The sequence below is a fragment of the Falco peregrinus genome, chromosome 3 (assembly GCF_023634155.1).
Source record: "Falco peregrinus isolate bFalPer1 chromosome 3, bFalPer1.pri, whole genome shotgun sequence".
Taxonomy (NCBI): domain Eukaryota; kingdom Metazoa; phylum Chordata; class Aves; order Falconiformes; family Falconidae; genus Falco; species Falco peregrinus.
In genome coordinates this window covers 104,115,510-104,131,870 of record NC_073723.1, presented here as the reverse complement: position 1 = coordinate 104,131,870, position 16,361 = coordinate 104,115,510, and the positions used below count along the sequence as shown (strand labels likewise).

Here is a 16,361-nt window from a genome sequence, read left to right as displayed (position 1 = left end):
GCAGCTCCGTTCCGCCGCGGCGGGTTTCCTCCGGCCCCAGCGGGCCCTTTTCTGCTCTCTGCGCGCTAGAGCCGCAGCAGCCGGGGCGCTGAGGGCGCAGAGGCGCTCCCCCGGCCGGCCGGCGTCCTCCGACCCAGGGACCGCGGCCGGTGCCAGGTGATTTCCCGTCCTCGCCGTGGGGGGCCGCGGGGGGCCGCGGGGGGAGGGGCGGGCTGGCCGCGCGCGGCCGCGCTCGCGGCGTGTCCCGCGGCCGGCGTCACCATCGCGGCGGGGAGGGGAGGACGGGCCGGTCCTGGCGGCGGGCGGGCGGGCGGGCCGCGCTGTGCCGTGCTGCGTGGCGGCGGCTCAGAGCTGCTCCTTGGTGCCGCTTTCCCCCCAGGAGTGCCAAGGATGGATGAAGCTGCCGGGGATTTGAAGCAAGCGCTCCCGAACGTGGGTGACAGCGTTCAAATACATGTGGAAGTTCATCAGAAATCAAGCAGGTCTCTCTGATCAGAACTCTACTTGCTGCAACTTGTGTCTTCTGCCTTTTGCGCTCTTGTAGGTGCACGTGTGCCTGCTCTGTATGCTCCCGTGGGTGTCTCTTCCAAAGGCTGAACACACCCGCTTATCTCAGCTGCTCCTTGCGTGCCCTGTGATCCAGCCTCATGGTCAAGTTGGTGGCCGAATTCTGTACTTGCTCCGGTGTATTGTCTCTTGTACAGTAGCGCTGAAAACTGCACACAGTACTTAAGATGCGGTCTCACAAACAGCCAGTAGACAGAAAGAATCACTTTCCCTAAACATTTGCACTCTTGCTAGCATAGCCTAAAATAAGGTTTGCCTTATTTGTAGCAGGGGCACACTGCTGACTCATTGCCAGCTTGTCCACCAGTACCCCGGGTCCTTTCCTGCAATGCTGCTTTCCATCCAGTCAGCCTCTGGTCTGTGCTGTTGTCTGGGCAGTAGATGGAGAAACAGGATTTCACGCTTCTGTTGAACTTCAAGAGGTTACTGTTAAACTGTACCTCTAGCCTGCAGAGATCCCTCTGAATGGCAGTCCGGCTCTAGTGTGTACTCGCAGCTCTTGCTGCTTTGGTGTGATCCATAGACTTGATGCAGTTGCTTTTCATCCCATTATACAGGCTGTAATTGAAGATGTAAAACCAGTATTGGTCCTGGTATTGACTGCACCACCCCACCTTTCCCCACCTGACTTCCCAGGTCTGCCTTGGTCTTAGTATTCTTAATCACAACCTTTTGAGCTGGACAGTCCAGCCACCTTTATCCAGTCCTTATCTCACCACTGTGGGAGGTTGTGTCCAAGGTGTTGCTAAAATCAAAGTGTAAAATACCCACTGCTCTCTTTTTGTCAGGTTTAAGGAACTGGGAATTTGCACTGGGAATGCATCACTGAAATTGCAAAAATAAGTTGAAGCCTTTCTGAAATCTTAGAATGGTATTCCTTTTCCAATAGTTTTTGTCTCTTCTACTAGAATTCTCCTTATAGCATGTCCCCAGCCTGAGCTATCAGCTGTCCTTGGACGTGAAAGCATAACAGAGCTTCCAAACTAAGTGTTACAGATTCAGTCTAGTGACTTGGCTATGAGGTGGTTTGGTTTTTTTCCTGATGAAACACAGTCAGATTGCTTAACTCATTGCCATTCTTGAAATCTAGCTGTGTCATTTTTTGTCCCCTGATATGACTGCAGATGGAGCAAATGGTATTCTTTAGCTGGTGTCAAACTTGTTCCTTTTGCAAACAAACTGAATTTGGTAAGTTTTTTTCCCTGCAGAATGTTACAGGAGTGTTGAGCAGGTTTGGGGTTTTTTTGTATGGGCTGGTTTTGGGTAGTGGTTAGGGGATTTGGGGGAGGTTGGTTTTTTTTTTTTTCTTGTCTTTGTGAGATGGAAGCTGTTTTCCATGTAGGCTTAGTGTATGAAATAAAGCACTCTGATATTAGTTCATGCTTCCTTATAAATGTCAATGCCATAAATAATGCTGTTTCTTTCCTGTTAGTGCGGCCAAGAAAGAAGATATCAGAATGAGTGTCTTAAAGCTGTTGAACAGACATAATATCGTGTTTGGCGATTACAAGTGGACAGAGTTTGATGATGGTTTCCTTAGCAGCAATGTGCAGTCCGTGTCAATTGTGGATACGGAGCTGAAACTGAAAGACAGACAGGTATTCACAGTCAAGAATGTACAGCTCTGTGCATATGCCTATGGATTAGTGATAGCCTAAAGACAAAAGCAAGACAGGGTCTACAGGATGATGTAGTATCTTTTATTAGACTGACTGGTATAACCAGGAAAAGGTGGCTAAGTTTTTGGGCCTAAACCCATAATTAGCCTTTGAATGTGAAATATGAAGTATTAAAAGTCTTTTTGTGTCCATTCTAGCCTATTGACTTGAACAAAAGCAGTCTTTCTCTTCATATTTTTCATCTGAATGAAGAAGGACCAAGCTCTGAAAACCTGGAAGAAGAGAATGAGGATATCATTGCAGCTAACCACTGGGTGCTACCAGCAGGTATGCATGTGATATTTCTGGAACGTCTGGAGCAGTGGTCCTCAAACTACGGCCTGCGGGCCGGATACGGCCCCCCAGGGTCCTCAATCCAGCCCCCGGTATTTACAGAACCCCCCCCGCCCCCGCCGGGGGTTGGCGGGGGAAACCAACCAGCCGCAGATGACTGCCTGCCACTTTATCCGCACGCCGGCCCCCTGTTTAAAAAGTTTGAAGACCCCTGGTCTAGAGCAATTACAATGAAAGAAAATCTTGGAAAGGCTAAAAGTGTTCATAGGGTTACCTGTTAAAGGTATCATTTGTATATACTGTTTTACCTTTGTCCTTTGTGATGAAACCAATATATTTGGACTTCGTTTGTTATGGTTTTGACTGAACTACTGTACAGGTGATTCCACAACACATTATTTACTTCCACACATCCACCAGTATTACAGAAATAACTGGTGGTGTGGAATAAAACATACAGTCATAATCGGAAATGTGCAAATTTTTAACCTTACAAGCTGCATTCCAGATTTTTATTTGGAGACTCACAAGAAACTCATCAGTTTAAGCATTCATTTTCCAGAGCCTGCATCTAGCTTCTGGCCCCCAAGACAATGCAGCTTTTACATTTGGAACAATCAAAGAAAGAAAACACTCTAAGGACTCTAAATCTCTGAAAATAAGAATAAGGCTTTACTTTGCAATAGCGTGTCATCTCTGTAGCTAACTTGTGCTTGGGGAGGTTGTATTCTGTGCGTGGGAGGAAATGTAAGGGTGTGAGAGACAGTGATTCTGAGACATTTCTTGCTCTGTCCATGTTGTGAAAAGCCTAACTATATGTTGTGCTTCTCTTCAGGAAGAATCCAATCTGATACTTTGACGTTACTCCCATATTATTGTGGTTTATAATCATTGAGGCTTCCCTGCTTCTCTTTGCTGAAAGCTAGAAACTAACTGCCAGAACTGATTGATACCCATATCACAACTTTAGGGTTTTATGCATTATTCAGCTATGTGCTTTTTTTCATCCTCTACATGTTGATGTTAAAAAAAACCAACCCAACCCATCCACCCAACCAAAAAACCCCCCAACAAACCACACACCCCCAAAACCCCTGAATGGTAAAATTGGACTTAGAACCCTCCTCCCACCCCAATTTTTCATAGCTCTCTATCTTGGGGAACTGTAGATCCATCCACTCTTGAGGATGGAAAAGATTATATTTTTCCTTTCGTGTTAAGAAATTAAGAAGATTAATTTCTCCTTAAAATTATTTGAGAAAACAGGAGTTGTGAAACTGCTGAATTTGTCTGTTAGAAAGTAGTGCTTGCATTACAAGAAAAACATCTGGAGGAAAAGATCTTGTTCTTAATCCTTAATTTTAGTTGAGACTGATTTGAAAACTGTTTTGGGCTGCTTAAAAGTTCCCAGACTGATTTATCCTAAACAGGTATATGTTATATTGCTTTTGCAGCTGAATTCCATGGCCTTTGGGAAAGTCTTATATATGACACTGAAGTAAAATCACACGTAAGTTGCAGATGAATGAGTATTAAAATTGCTTGAGGAGACCTAAGAATTGAAATGTAGCCTGTTTGAAGTATGCTGTATTCCGTGGAGAAGTTATTTGGAAATCACCAGCTCCAAAAATCTATATAGTTTTTGGTACTTACATACTTTTCTGATGTATACTTAACAAAAGAAGGCAGACCTGATATTTTGAGATTCTGTATCTGAGATACTTGTCAATATGTGCTACTGTGAGGTCAGCTTTGCAAAAAATCTGAGTTTCCTTGTGAAACTGCGTTCAGTGATACTCATGCCACAAATCATAAAGAATTTCTTCATATGCATTGGCTTATTTTTCAGAAATCAGAAGTTTAACAGCTGGAGACGTTGCTTTGGTAGCAGCTTAAAAATTCTCAATTTCCACTTTTGCTTTAGACATATTCATCTGCCTGCATGAAGAAAGCAATAAATGTTCTGTAGAACGGGGTAGAAATTCATTTTATTAAAACACTGCACCTTGTTTTAAGGCTCACTAATTGCATGTTTTTCTAGAAGGGGAGAAGAAAATTGGTGGAAAAAAATAATTTAAAAGAGGCTTAGAAAAGTGTGCAGCATTCTTTGAAATTGATTCTCTATTTCTTCATTGAAGGTTCCAAAAGATCTGTTGTCTCTTTGGTGTGGGTTTTTTTTGATGATAAGGCAATTTTGGTGGCTTGCTATAGCTAAAAGGGAAGTGTGTTGCTATCAGCTGGCCTTGCAGTGCTTCCCTTCTACTGTCATTCTTGCTACTTTGCAGTAAACTAATGGAGGAAACGAAATCACTGGAAGTGTTCAACTTGCTGTGTGATGGGCTAATTTCCACCTGCTTTTTGTCCCGTTAATTGGTCCGCTGTGACCATAGCTGATGGTCATGTAACAAGTGGTGGGTGCAGGCTAGGCGGAACAGAACAGGGGTTTAACTGTATTTCTGGCAGCAGCTAGACAATTCATTGGTTTAGCAGTAACATCAGCCAGCACTGTACAAATGCACATTGCACGATTTGACTCGAGTGAGTGTGCTCCCGCTTGAATGCTGGTAAGACATTTGGAAGAAACAAAACAGTTGCTTGGGGTCATTTTCTAGTTTGAACTTTCTGTGCATTCATCAAACATTACAATTTCCAGAGGCTGTAGAACTGTAATCTGAAATGTAGTAATTGTGACGTTAGTAAAAACACCACAAGTGATTCAATTTAGTTGCTTTTGTGACAGCACTCACCAAGATGTTTATTATGCTTGTTAAAATAAAAATGCTTCTACCTGAAGGTTTTGGACATAAATAAATAATTCATTATCTTGTTTATAATACCCTAGGTACAGTATTCTCACTTAAGTCTTTATAACCATCTATAGTATAGCAAAACGTTCTAGTGATAGTAGTTGTTCATTTATAAGGTAAACACCGATTAACACATCCATGTTAAATTAGTGGAACTGCTTTCCAAATCATCTGTGAAAAGACAAGACTAATTAGACTTACTGATGTACTAAATAACAGCAAGTTCATTGCTGTTGACTGTAAGTGTATGCTGGTAGAAAAAAGTGGTAGCTTCTAATGACTAAGAATAGAATTACTTCTGTAAAAGTAATTGTGCAGAATGTTAATTTTTTAAACCATGGAACTGGCTGGTTATGGTTGGGTTCTACAGACTGAAATGGTTGCTGTGAATTTTCAAAATAGTATAGTCAGTGTCAATATAATGACAATGAAAGACATGCTGGATGAAGTTCTGGGTTTTTGTTGTTGCATAATTGCTCCGTCTTGGCCATGAGATACTGCAGGAATGCTACTGTATTGTCATATGAACACATATGAATCCAAAGCACATTACAGGTAACAGCATCAGAAAATAATACGGTATCAGGTGTTATTATTGGTAAAAATCAGTATAGATTCACACCCGAGGTTCATACTGATTTTGTTGAAGAGTACTTCCTAATTCTAGATGAGTCTGAAATGAAGTAGCATTGTTTTTGGAAGCAAGCACTCAGGGAAGTACGTGCAGTTTCCCTTATTTGGAAGGATAACCAATCTGCAAGTTCTTTACAGTGGCTGATACAAGTGCTTCAGTAGAAAGGAACTAAAATGTGACAGGAAATGCTTTCTTTGGTGGGTTGACTACAAAGTGAACACACATATAGGTGTACAACTTCTAAGCAGGACCTGGAGTTTGAATCTTGACTTTCTATGCTTGGGCAGTTTGTGTTTTAAAGGCATACTATAAGTAGGATGAGGGAAAAAGAAAATAATTTCACTTCCTCTAAGCATTTAATCTGTTAATGTAAAAGTTCTGGAACTCCAGTTGTGCCCTGTACATGCTATTCTTTTTCCTGAGGGCAGGAAGGAAATTAATTTCCAATGTTTGCAGAAAGAGAATTTGCCTATGACTAAAAGACATGACCACACCCCCCCGTGTTTTTTTTGTTTTGTTAAGACTACACATTAGACATAATTAGGAGATTGCTGGTGTTTATAATTGTATTTGCTGATATGTCTCTAATTTGTGTGTCTCTTTTTCTCCTCTTCAATTAGTTACTTGATTATGTGATGACAACACTACTATTTTCTGACAAAAATGTTGACAGCAACCTGATAACGTGGAACAGAGTTATTTTGCTTCATGGTAAAAATTATCTGTCTTAAACCAAGTGGATTCATTGGCCATTTGTTTATATTTTCCTTCTGGAAAACCTTGTATTGCACTTCTATGTAGTGAAATTAGATGATCCAAAAGCAGCGGATTCAGATTAAATGTAACATCATAATCAAATCAATGTTCAGATGTGTTATGTTTTGCAGGAATTCAAATTCTGAAATGTACAATGCAGTGACAGTAGCTGGGTTTTTTTATTTTCATTTTTAAGTGATATCCTTTCTCTTTTTTTGTACAAAGTGCAAAAGTAATGCAGATACTGAGGACGTTAGGAGCCGTATTTTAGTTTACAGTTCTATCACAGTGTTAAAAAAATTAACTATGGTTTTATAAAAAACTTTAAAGGAAACTGTGAAATCACTGTGTAAATTGTGTTATAAACATCGTGTTCTATTGCCAAGCACGAAGACAATACTCCCATGAATTTAGTTATTACTATTTCAGTGAAGCCGTAATCTTCAGTCAGTCCTAGCTTACTGTGGAGGTTATTCCATAAACGAGTTTAACATCAACTGAATCCATTTTCTTGCAAACTGCAGCTTGCTATTGATTAACTACAATTTTGTTGTCATCAAGAATAGTATTCAAAAATAAAAGGTCATAATGGAAATGTTTGTTATGACTGTTATTATACTTTATAACTCTCAGTTATAACTCAGTTTAGAAGCTGCAGGACATTTTTGTTTGGAAAACTTTATTTCAGACTGTTAACAGTATATTCATGATAGATAAATTTAATTTGAGCAATGAGCTCTTTACTGTGATCATGAAGATTTTAATACTGGGAAATCTGCAACTGTTGCAGTGCAAAACATATTTATGCTGTAATGGCAGTACTGACTGCATGAAACTACTGTCAAGTGGTTGACGTTACCGGTTTGTTTAGTGTAGTTGTTTAGCTACACATCTCCTGTACTATGAAGAGTCTGTTTAACTGTGCTTGTACTTGTCTGGAGAAAGTCTGTGAGGCCCTTCCCATAGGATGTCAAGCCAGATCAAAAGATTTGTCCCAGAGCATACTTGCTGACATGGTCTGGGTTGCCCTGTGGTAGAGGTTTCTGGGAAAGTGGACAGCTGATCAAACTGTGCATGATGTGTTTCTGTTTTGCATGTTAGAGTATGTTTCAGGAAGATACAAGTTTAAGCATAGCTAGGGTGATACACTTAGCTTCTGTGGCTGTTGAGTATTTTAACTGTATGATGCCTGCATGCAGACTATTACACTGTATTAATAATTGAAAACTATATAAATTCAAAGCTCAGCTGTAGACTGTAGTGTCCTACATTCCCAAAATATATTCTCAAGATACTCCGGTATTTGCAATCATTGTCTGCTGTATTTTTATTCTACAATTAGTGCTGTAATGAAATATAGTTAAAAAGATGTTACATGTCATTAACAGTCTGATGCAGATTCTATGTAATGTATGGATTTGATTTCAAACCAGGCCCTCCTGGAACTGGGAAGACCTCTCTTTGTAAAGCATTGGCTCAGAAGCTGACAATTCGACTGTCATCCAGGTGATAATTTTTTTTTAGTCTGCTTTGTTCATTGTTCTTTTTCAGTAGCCCAAAAGTATTTAGTATTTGACTTCAGGTAAAAGATGCCAAGTGCTAATGTTCATAGTTCTTTCATAGTGCACCTGGCTAGCAATAAAATTGATCTGATAGAGAAGCTGGTTAGGATATTTTAATGCCTTTAAAAATATGTAATTATTTGTGCCCAGGTATGTAAAACAAATTCCAGTGGCAATATAGTCATTTGTTTGTGCTCACATTGTATATCAATGAATATTAAAGGACAAAGGATCACAGAGTATCGAGCTTGCTATTTGTATCTTCATGTTCGAGAAAGCCTATTTTTAGTAGGTAGTGATTTTGTAACCCATTTGTGTTGTACTTGGATTGTCTGGATGCCACAGTCTGCAGAGGTCAGTCTGTATCTCAGACAAGTAACGAGTTAGCCTTAAACTTCATAGCAACTTTATATAAATTTATATAAAAGAATGTTATATAAAATACTAGGTGAAACATAAATAATGTGTAAATATTGGAGTACTCTTGACTCTAGCCCAAGCTGAATTGACGATAACCACAGATTACATAATGTGTGGCTGAGATATTTTGTCCTAAGGATATCCATGCAAAGCTAAGTAAATAAGCTTCATGTTTTATGTGTTCATGCGATACTGAACAAAATCTTACATGAACAGAAGAATGAGGTCATTAGCAAGGTAACTGTTACTTAAAGTATGTTTAAATAGCACCTGTTCTAATGAAGGAATTCTGATAGCAATTTAATGTAAAGATTTCTAGTGAGATGTTTCTGGAAATGACACTTAAACTCAAAACAGGTATTATATTTTGAAAAGTAATTTAAAGTATTAATTCACAGAATTCCAGGGTTGAAATGGAGGGAATGAGACTTATGGAAGTTAATGATGTCACTAACTTTTATTCACCATAGAGTTGATACTTCTTTCTCCCTTCATACTTTAGGTATAGGTATGGACAGTTAATTGAGATAAACAGCCATAGCCTTTTCTCTAAATGGTTTTCTGAGGTATGTATTGATGTAGCTAATGAAGTAGAGCTTGTTTTTTAGAAGTTGCAGTTTCTGTTGAGCTTGTTTCATAAAATAAGTGTGTGCACTGAAGATTACGCAGAATAATTATTGTGTTTGAGAGCACCTAAATAGAAATTATATTAGAAAGTTACTTTAAAAAAACAGGTATTTCCGTCTTTAAATATGGTAAGGCTTGAAAAATTGTTTGGTAAGGCAACAGTTAAACGTATGCGTATGGTGTCTTTCTAGAGTGGCAAGCTTGTAACCAAGATGTTCCAGAAGATTCAAGAGTTAATTGATGACAAGGATGCTCTTGTATTTGTACTGATTGATGAGGTATGATTCTGATAACACTAATGTGCATAAAATTTTGCAAAAGTTAAAGTGATGGGAGGGAACTGTGGTAATGCTCATTTGTAAAGAACAATAAAAGCATATTAATGCTTTTGTATGTTACATAACTTTATGCAGAAGAGTGACTTTTAATCTTGACTGCTGCAGATTTGGGAGGAACACAGTGTGATTTAGCAGGCAAATTACAGCTGAAAATGAAGCAAAACCTTCCTTGGCAGAACTTCCCTTGCTGCTCTGTGTTTAAAAGTGGAGTATTGCTTTAAACTTCAAATTAATTATGCTCTCTCATATGTTGTAAAGCCCTAAAAAGCATTATTATGGTTCCGTTCATAGTCTAACTTCTCTTCAGACTTGCATACATAAGCTAAGTATGTGCTTTATTAAGCTTTGTTATATTGGAATCCTATGGGAGAGCTCATTCTAAATTCAATGTATTCATTATTCTGTTGTGTTTGTCCTGTCCCTCTCCCAGCCCCCAAAATTTAATTAAAGTGAAAAACAGCCTCCATTCTGCTGTCTAAACAGGAACTTCACTCACTATACTTTGCTTCCTTGACATTGCTCTCCCTGTCTCTGTAAATTCCTACTTAGCAAAAGATTTTGAAGATGAAGTTTTAGATACCAGACACAAGGATCTGAAATTGTATCGTCTGGGTTATTTGCTTGTTACCAGCACTTCAAGTGTGCAGTCTTTTATGTTTTTGTTGGGGTTTTTTTTAGTGTTTGGTGATTTTTTTTTGTTGTGTTTTTCATTGGTGGGTTTGGTTTTTTCTAGGTGGAAAGCCTCACGGCAGCCCGCAGTGCCTTCAAGGCAGGCACAGAGCCTTCAGATGCTATTCGTGTGGTGAATGCTGTACTGACACAAATAGATCAGATTAAAAGGTAAACTCATATTATTCCAACGGCAAAAGGTAATTGGCAATTTCAGGATTCTTGCTAATTCTTATTTCCTACTTGGAATACTAAATCAAATTGGTTAGTGAACTATTCTTTGTTAATGGTGCTAATCATGAAAAGAAATAGGAGTAATCCAGCAGAACATTTTGCATGTAACTGAGTGAACCATCAAATCTACAGATGGTATACTTCCTTTAAAGCTAGGGAGGGACACAGGACAGGTGGTCATGGTATCTGCTTGCAGAGACAAGAATAAGATCAATGAAGAATTTGTTCATTATGTACAGCTTCTGGATGTCAATCTAAAGCAGACTTGCACAACACATGGCTTGGTGTGCTGGATTCCGTGCAGCATACCATCTTTTGTTCTATTTCTGCCACTTCCCTTTTGGCGTGTACTTGGCTCTTCACAGAAACAAAGGTGCCCTAGTATTTGGGCCTGTCTTGTGGCTCATTAAAGGTAAGTGGCGTAAGCCACCTGTGTCAGAGTTCACAGGCTTCATCTAAAAATGTCTATGGTTAAGAATGTTCTTTCAATATTTCTTAGAGCAAGGAGACGTTAACATCTGTTTTAAGCTCATTCTAATGTCAGCCGTGGTTAGAATGTGTCACATTGCCAGTTAAACTATATACTTTCTACTGAATTAAAATGAAAAACATATAGATGAAAGGTTCACATTTATGAGTTGTCTTTTCATAATTTTTTTTTTTTGGGTGGCAGAAACTGTGCCAGTGGGTTCTAGATGGTTAATGTATATCATGTCTAAAATAGGTTTAGACAAACTATGGACGCTTGAGAAACAGCTGAAAGAGACTATGCATTGAAATAGATCAGTGATAACTGGCCAAGAGCTTCAGGTCATTTATTGTAATTGCTGGCTGACAGGAGTGGTATGACTGTTTTTTGCATGAAATGGCTTGAATCAGAAGGAGGGAGGTATCAAATTGCCAGTCACAAAAAGAGATAATTTTTATACATGTGACCTAAAAATCTACTTTTATCTTGAAGGTATCCCAATGTCGTTATTCTGACTACTTCAAATATTACGGAGAAAATTGACATGGCCTTTGTAGACAGGGCTGACATAAAGCAATACATTGGACCTCCATCTACTGCAGCAATATTTAGAATATATCTTTCTTGCTTGGAAGAACTGATGAAGGTAATGTTTTGAAAGCAAGACTGTAAAATGTACTATTTTAATAAATTCCATGTTTTAATCATACTACCTAAATAACAAAAATACACAAATTTCATTACTTCTGTATTTCCACTCTTACTGTAGAATTTAATTTTGAATATATTTAAGGTTTTCATACGACAGTGTATCACTCTTCTTTCTAGTGTCAAATAATATATCCTCGACAGCAGCTCCTGACACTCAGAGAGCTAGAGATGATAGGCTTCGTAGAAAATAATGTGTCAAGGTTAAGCCTAGTATTAAAAGAAATCTCAAGGTAAGATTCTGAAATTTTATATGGATATATATTTATATAATGAGTTGTGGGATGATGTATAAAATTAATAGAATTTCAAAATGGCTAGAGTTCTAAAACATCTCAGTTTTTTTTCTGTTAGGGTTAGTGCAGAACCTTTCAGGGGACAAAAAGTGGAAGTGATTAGGACTTGCCAACATTTCTTAGTCTCAGGTCTGGCTTGGCTTAGTACTGGTTCTGGTTTCAGCTCTGCCCTTTGAAGTTCTCTTGACAGATTGCTGGTGGGATTAGTGAGATGCTTTAGGTTTCTGTGGATATTGTGAATTGTAACACTGTTTAGCGGGAATAGCATTGGCCTTAGTTCCTGCTAAGGAAGTATCTTGGAATGCCTTGCAATCTACTAAATCAGGTTTTACCATCAAGATGTAAGTGGACAGAGGTAAAGGGGAAACGAATGAAGTGTAAATGGAGAGTATTATGATTTGCTGAGTATGCTAATAGAGCAAATAAGTCTTTCGCTACACCATAACAATTCCTGAAACAATAAAAATGATATTCACATAATATTTTTTTCCAAAGTGCTGGTCCCTATGGAACAAAATAAAATAACATCCATAAAGTCAGGAAAGTATGTTTTCCTTCTGTTTCTGAAGTATGCAGTCTTGACCAGTGAAGAGCGGAGTAAAAGTGAGTTTTTCCAGGCATAGAGGTTAGGGTTCTACATACGGAGGGGTGCTTGGAGGAGGTAGGAAGGCGTAACAAGTTGGTGAGGTAAAGGAAGCTCTGTGTAGATGGTGGGAAGAGGGAGATAAGCTATAGCTCTAAGGTCCAGCCTTCAAAACGGATTTTTCAAGTCCTTCCAAGAGTGGATGGAAGATTGTATCTGTACCATACCCTTTCAGTGTAAACATTCCCCCAAGTTCATGAGATATGGCACAGTGATGTGAAGGGCATGATGTAAGTGTAGCCGGGCAAATGTGACAATACCATTTCTGTACCCTTGCCTTTCTGTGCTGTATAGCCTCCCATACGCTGAAGTTGTGCACTTCCTGCTTCGGCTAAAGGTGCTGCAAGTGACCTGCTGAATTGTAATTTGAGGGGTTTTTAAGAGTAGCTTATGGGAGAAACAGAAAAAGGAAAGGTGGTCTTTTAAGAGTGGATATTTAGCATTTAAGCAGGACTTATCTTTGTTTTACTGTAGAAGAAGTGAAGGTCTTAGTGGCCGGGTCCTGAGAAAACTTCCTTTCCTAGCACATGCGCTTTATATTCAAGTAAGTTTATTCTATTCATTATATTTTGATTTGGTTTTGAGACAGGTGGGAAACATTTGGTCACTGCCTGAAGTAAAAGATTGGGCCTAAACCATCTTTTTACTCTAAATTGCATGTTTCTGTGGCTTTGTAGACTGAAACAATTTTGTGCTGCCCATAATGTAAAATGAGATTGAAGAAGACGGGGGGACTGACCTGTCCAACAGCATTCTACTTTAATTGTGAGAGAACATTGATATTGGTTCTGTGATAATTTCTTGCTGAAAGAAAACTCTCTGCCACTTTATTTATAATATTAATTTGTTAAAAACCTCTTTTGAAGTGAATCCACAGTAGTAGTGATTGACTCATTTTCCATAGCTTAACTATGACTTTACTATGCTAGCTTGTTTAAAATAAACCTGCAGTTTCATGTTTTGTAGCATTTTGAAAATTTTGTAACATGGAAGTCAAATATTTCTCTTTTATATACTGTGATTTGTAAGTAAAAATTATGTATGCCTATTGCTGTAGTGTGTCTTAACGCAGTGTTGTCTTATTTTCAGTCCCCCAGTGTTACAATGACAACATTTCTTCAAGCTCTTTCACTTGCAGTAGACAAACAATTTGAAGAAAGAAAGAAACTTGCAGACTGTGTGTGATACTCCACTGTTTTATATTTGTCTGTATTGTTAATACTGAAAATTACATATTTTTCATACAAACTGTGTACAAACTTATGTGTGTCTGTAAAATAGATTGTCAACACCTTAAAAAACCTGGAATGCCTAACCTAGTTTTTCAAAACATTCATTAATAAACAATTGAGAAATTTTACAGCCTATTTTTCAAAAGCTTTATTTCAAATGCCAATAAGAGGAATTTGTAAAAAATTCTTACTAGAAGTCAGTTGTTAAAAAGTGGACAGCCTTCTGTTCCTTATTTCTTAATCATTAACTTTCTATTCATGCATCAGTTTTTATACTTCTGATTTCTTTTATATTTGTAATAGCAATAGAAATTCAGTCTTTGGATCTGATATTTGTGCCATAAAATGCACTATTTGTTATTGCTTCTGAAAGAACAAGCATGAAACTGGGAAGGACTTGAAGTGCTCAGCAATGGCCCAGACCTTTTATACTGATAACTCTTTATATGGAAATTTAATATCAAGTGTTACTTTTTTTTTATTACATCAGATTCAAAAGTTTAAAATCAAGACCTCACTTAATTGTATTTTGTAATACTGCTTTTTCTGTTGTTGCAAGGATGTGAACTAGAGTGGACCGTGTTTTCTCAACCATGGTTTCTCACTGAAGAGTAACTACGATGCATTAAGAAAGGTTCTTTAAAGTGCATGAAGTTCCGTTTTGTTTTACAAACATGACATAAAATTTGCAAATCATCTGGGGAGAAAAAATATTTTGTACTGCAAAAGCTAGGGAATGTATGCATCTGGTTCCTAAAGGAAGAGTCAACTTTTATATGATAAATATATATCCTATATAATAATTGTTACAAAACTGTCAACTCTTCTTTTTCTTCTGTATTTACAAGTATTTTTTATCTGCAGTCAGCTAAAAGAATGAAATGTTAGGGGAGTTTCCAGATTAGAAGTTTATTTTTTCTTAAATGAACATAAACCAGTGAGATTTAAGTTGGTGATACCCAGTTAATGCATGCCTCCTAGCTGTTGGTATTGGAAGTATTTCAATGATAGTGCATTTTGTTACTTCCTTGTCTGTATCTTTTAAACCAATGTTTTAATATACAGTCATGAGATGAAAGATTTTTGTCACAAGCTATTTTTATTAATGAATGCTATAAACTGCATTAAAAAATTGTACAGAACTTGTCAAGTGCTAGTAAGTTTTTATTATGGCACCTGTATTTACGTAAAGAGAATGTCTGTTAAGCCTAAGTGTCTGTTTATTATATTGCTTTTGAAAATAACTTATTAAATATTATTCCCTATCCACCCCCAAAAAAAGAAGGGGGGTGGGGTGGGAGAAGATTGTACCAAATTCAGTCCTTTGCAATTGTGTGCTCTATTTTTCTCACAATCATTGTTTTGGAAATACTAGTACATGGAAGAAACTTTGCTATAAGATGACTACTGAAAGGCAAAATCCTAAACGGCCTCTAATCCACAGTGGATTTGTGGCTTTTGAAGTAAAGGATGTAGAGACTTTAAAGGAGTGTTCGTTCAATACAGGTGTATATTACACGTGCCTGCCTTGATCCATCTAATAGATACTGGTGTACTTCCAATTAATGCAAAAGCATGGAATTACCTTCTGGTCTGTATTTGAGATTCTGTAAGAACTGTGGGGGCTCCACGTACTGCACGGTGTTCGTGTTTTACGAAGGGTGTATACTTTCCCTCTGCTTCAAAAGCAGACCTTACTAGCACTGCTTGTTTGCAGACGTATTGATTATATCAAGGTTATAAAAACTGAAGACCAGCTGTTCTTGCAGTTTACTACTACTCCCCTCCTTATTCCTTGATCTGAGATGTAGTTTACCTTTACTCAAGTATTTCTACTCAAACTAGGACACACTGGCATTCTGAAAGTTGGGTGGAATTTAAAGACCATTTTTAGTATGTGCCATTTTGCTAATACATTAATTTGTGCTATGGCTGACAATAGTTTAATCTTTTATTAAGATCCTAGTTTACTAATTCTGATGTGTGATTGATTTGAGTTGGTAATTCCAGAAAGAAAACACAAGGGAGGCTTATTTCTCCCTGTTTTCCCATTGTGTGGAAAGTACTGCCCTGCATAGAATGGGCATCTTGCATTTTTTGATTGTTTTTCTCTTGGGGAATTTTAGTTCAACACAATTTTAAATTCTAAAACCTTTTAAGATAATTGCTCTCAAAGAGGTTGTGTTTGTTTTGGAGGGATTTTCTGCTACTTCTCTTGATGATACGTTCCTTTATATCAGAGTAAAAATAAATTAAACTAGGCAACATAAAATGCAGGGCTTTACTACAGCCTTGAGGTGAGGCTATGCAGCTGGAAGAGGGTGTTTGGGAGGTTCTAGACTGAGCTGTTTCCATCTTGTATTTAATGACCATCTACTCTGAAGTACACACATTTTCTGTTGAACAAAAACATGGTCATGTTCCCCCGTGGAATCTTATTTAGCCTT

At 38.1% G+C, this 16,361-nt stretch overlaps 1 protein-coding gene across 2 annotated transcripts; it reads left to right on the top strand.

Annotated features, from left to right (window-relative positions):
* The first annotated feature begins 14 nt into the window (after positions 1-14).
* Positions 15-15,233, top strand: TRIP13 (thyroid hormone receptor interactor 13). 2 transcript variants are annotated; one of them, XM_055798361.1, is made up of 14 exons: positions 15-156; positions 380-482; positions 2,000-2,165; positions 2,384-2,513; positions 3,974-4,029; positions 6,581-6,671; positions 8,150-8,222; positions 9,201-9,264; positions 9,517-9,603; positions 10,397-10,503; positions 11,528-11,681; positions 11,864-11,976; positions 13,157-13,226; positions 13,772-15,233. In XM_055798361.1, the coding sequence occupies exons 2-14, from the start codon at positions 391-393 to the stop codon at positions 13,865-13,867; spliced, it is 1,299 nt and encodes a 432-aa protein (XP_055654336.1). In that variant the 5' UTR covers positions 15-156; positions 380-390; the 3' UTR covers positions 13,868-15,233. The 2 variants fall into 2 exon arrangements, with proteins under 2 accessions (XP_055654336.1, XP_027635039.1); XM_027779238.2 differs by lacking the exons at positions 15-156; positions 380-482 and adding an exon at positions 489-698.
* The last annotated feature ends 1,128 nt before the right edge of the window (positions 15,234-16,361 follow it).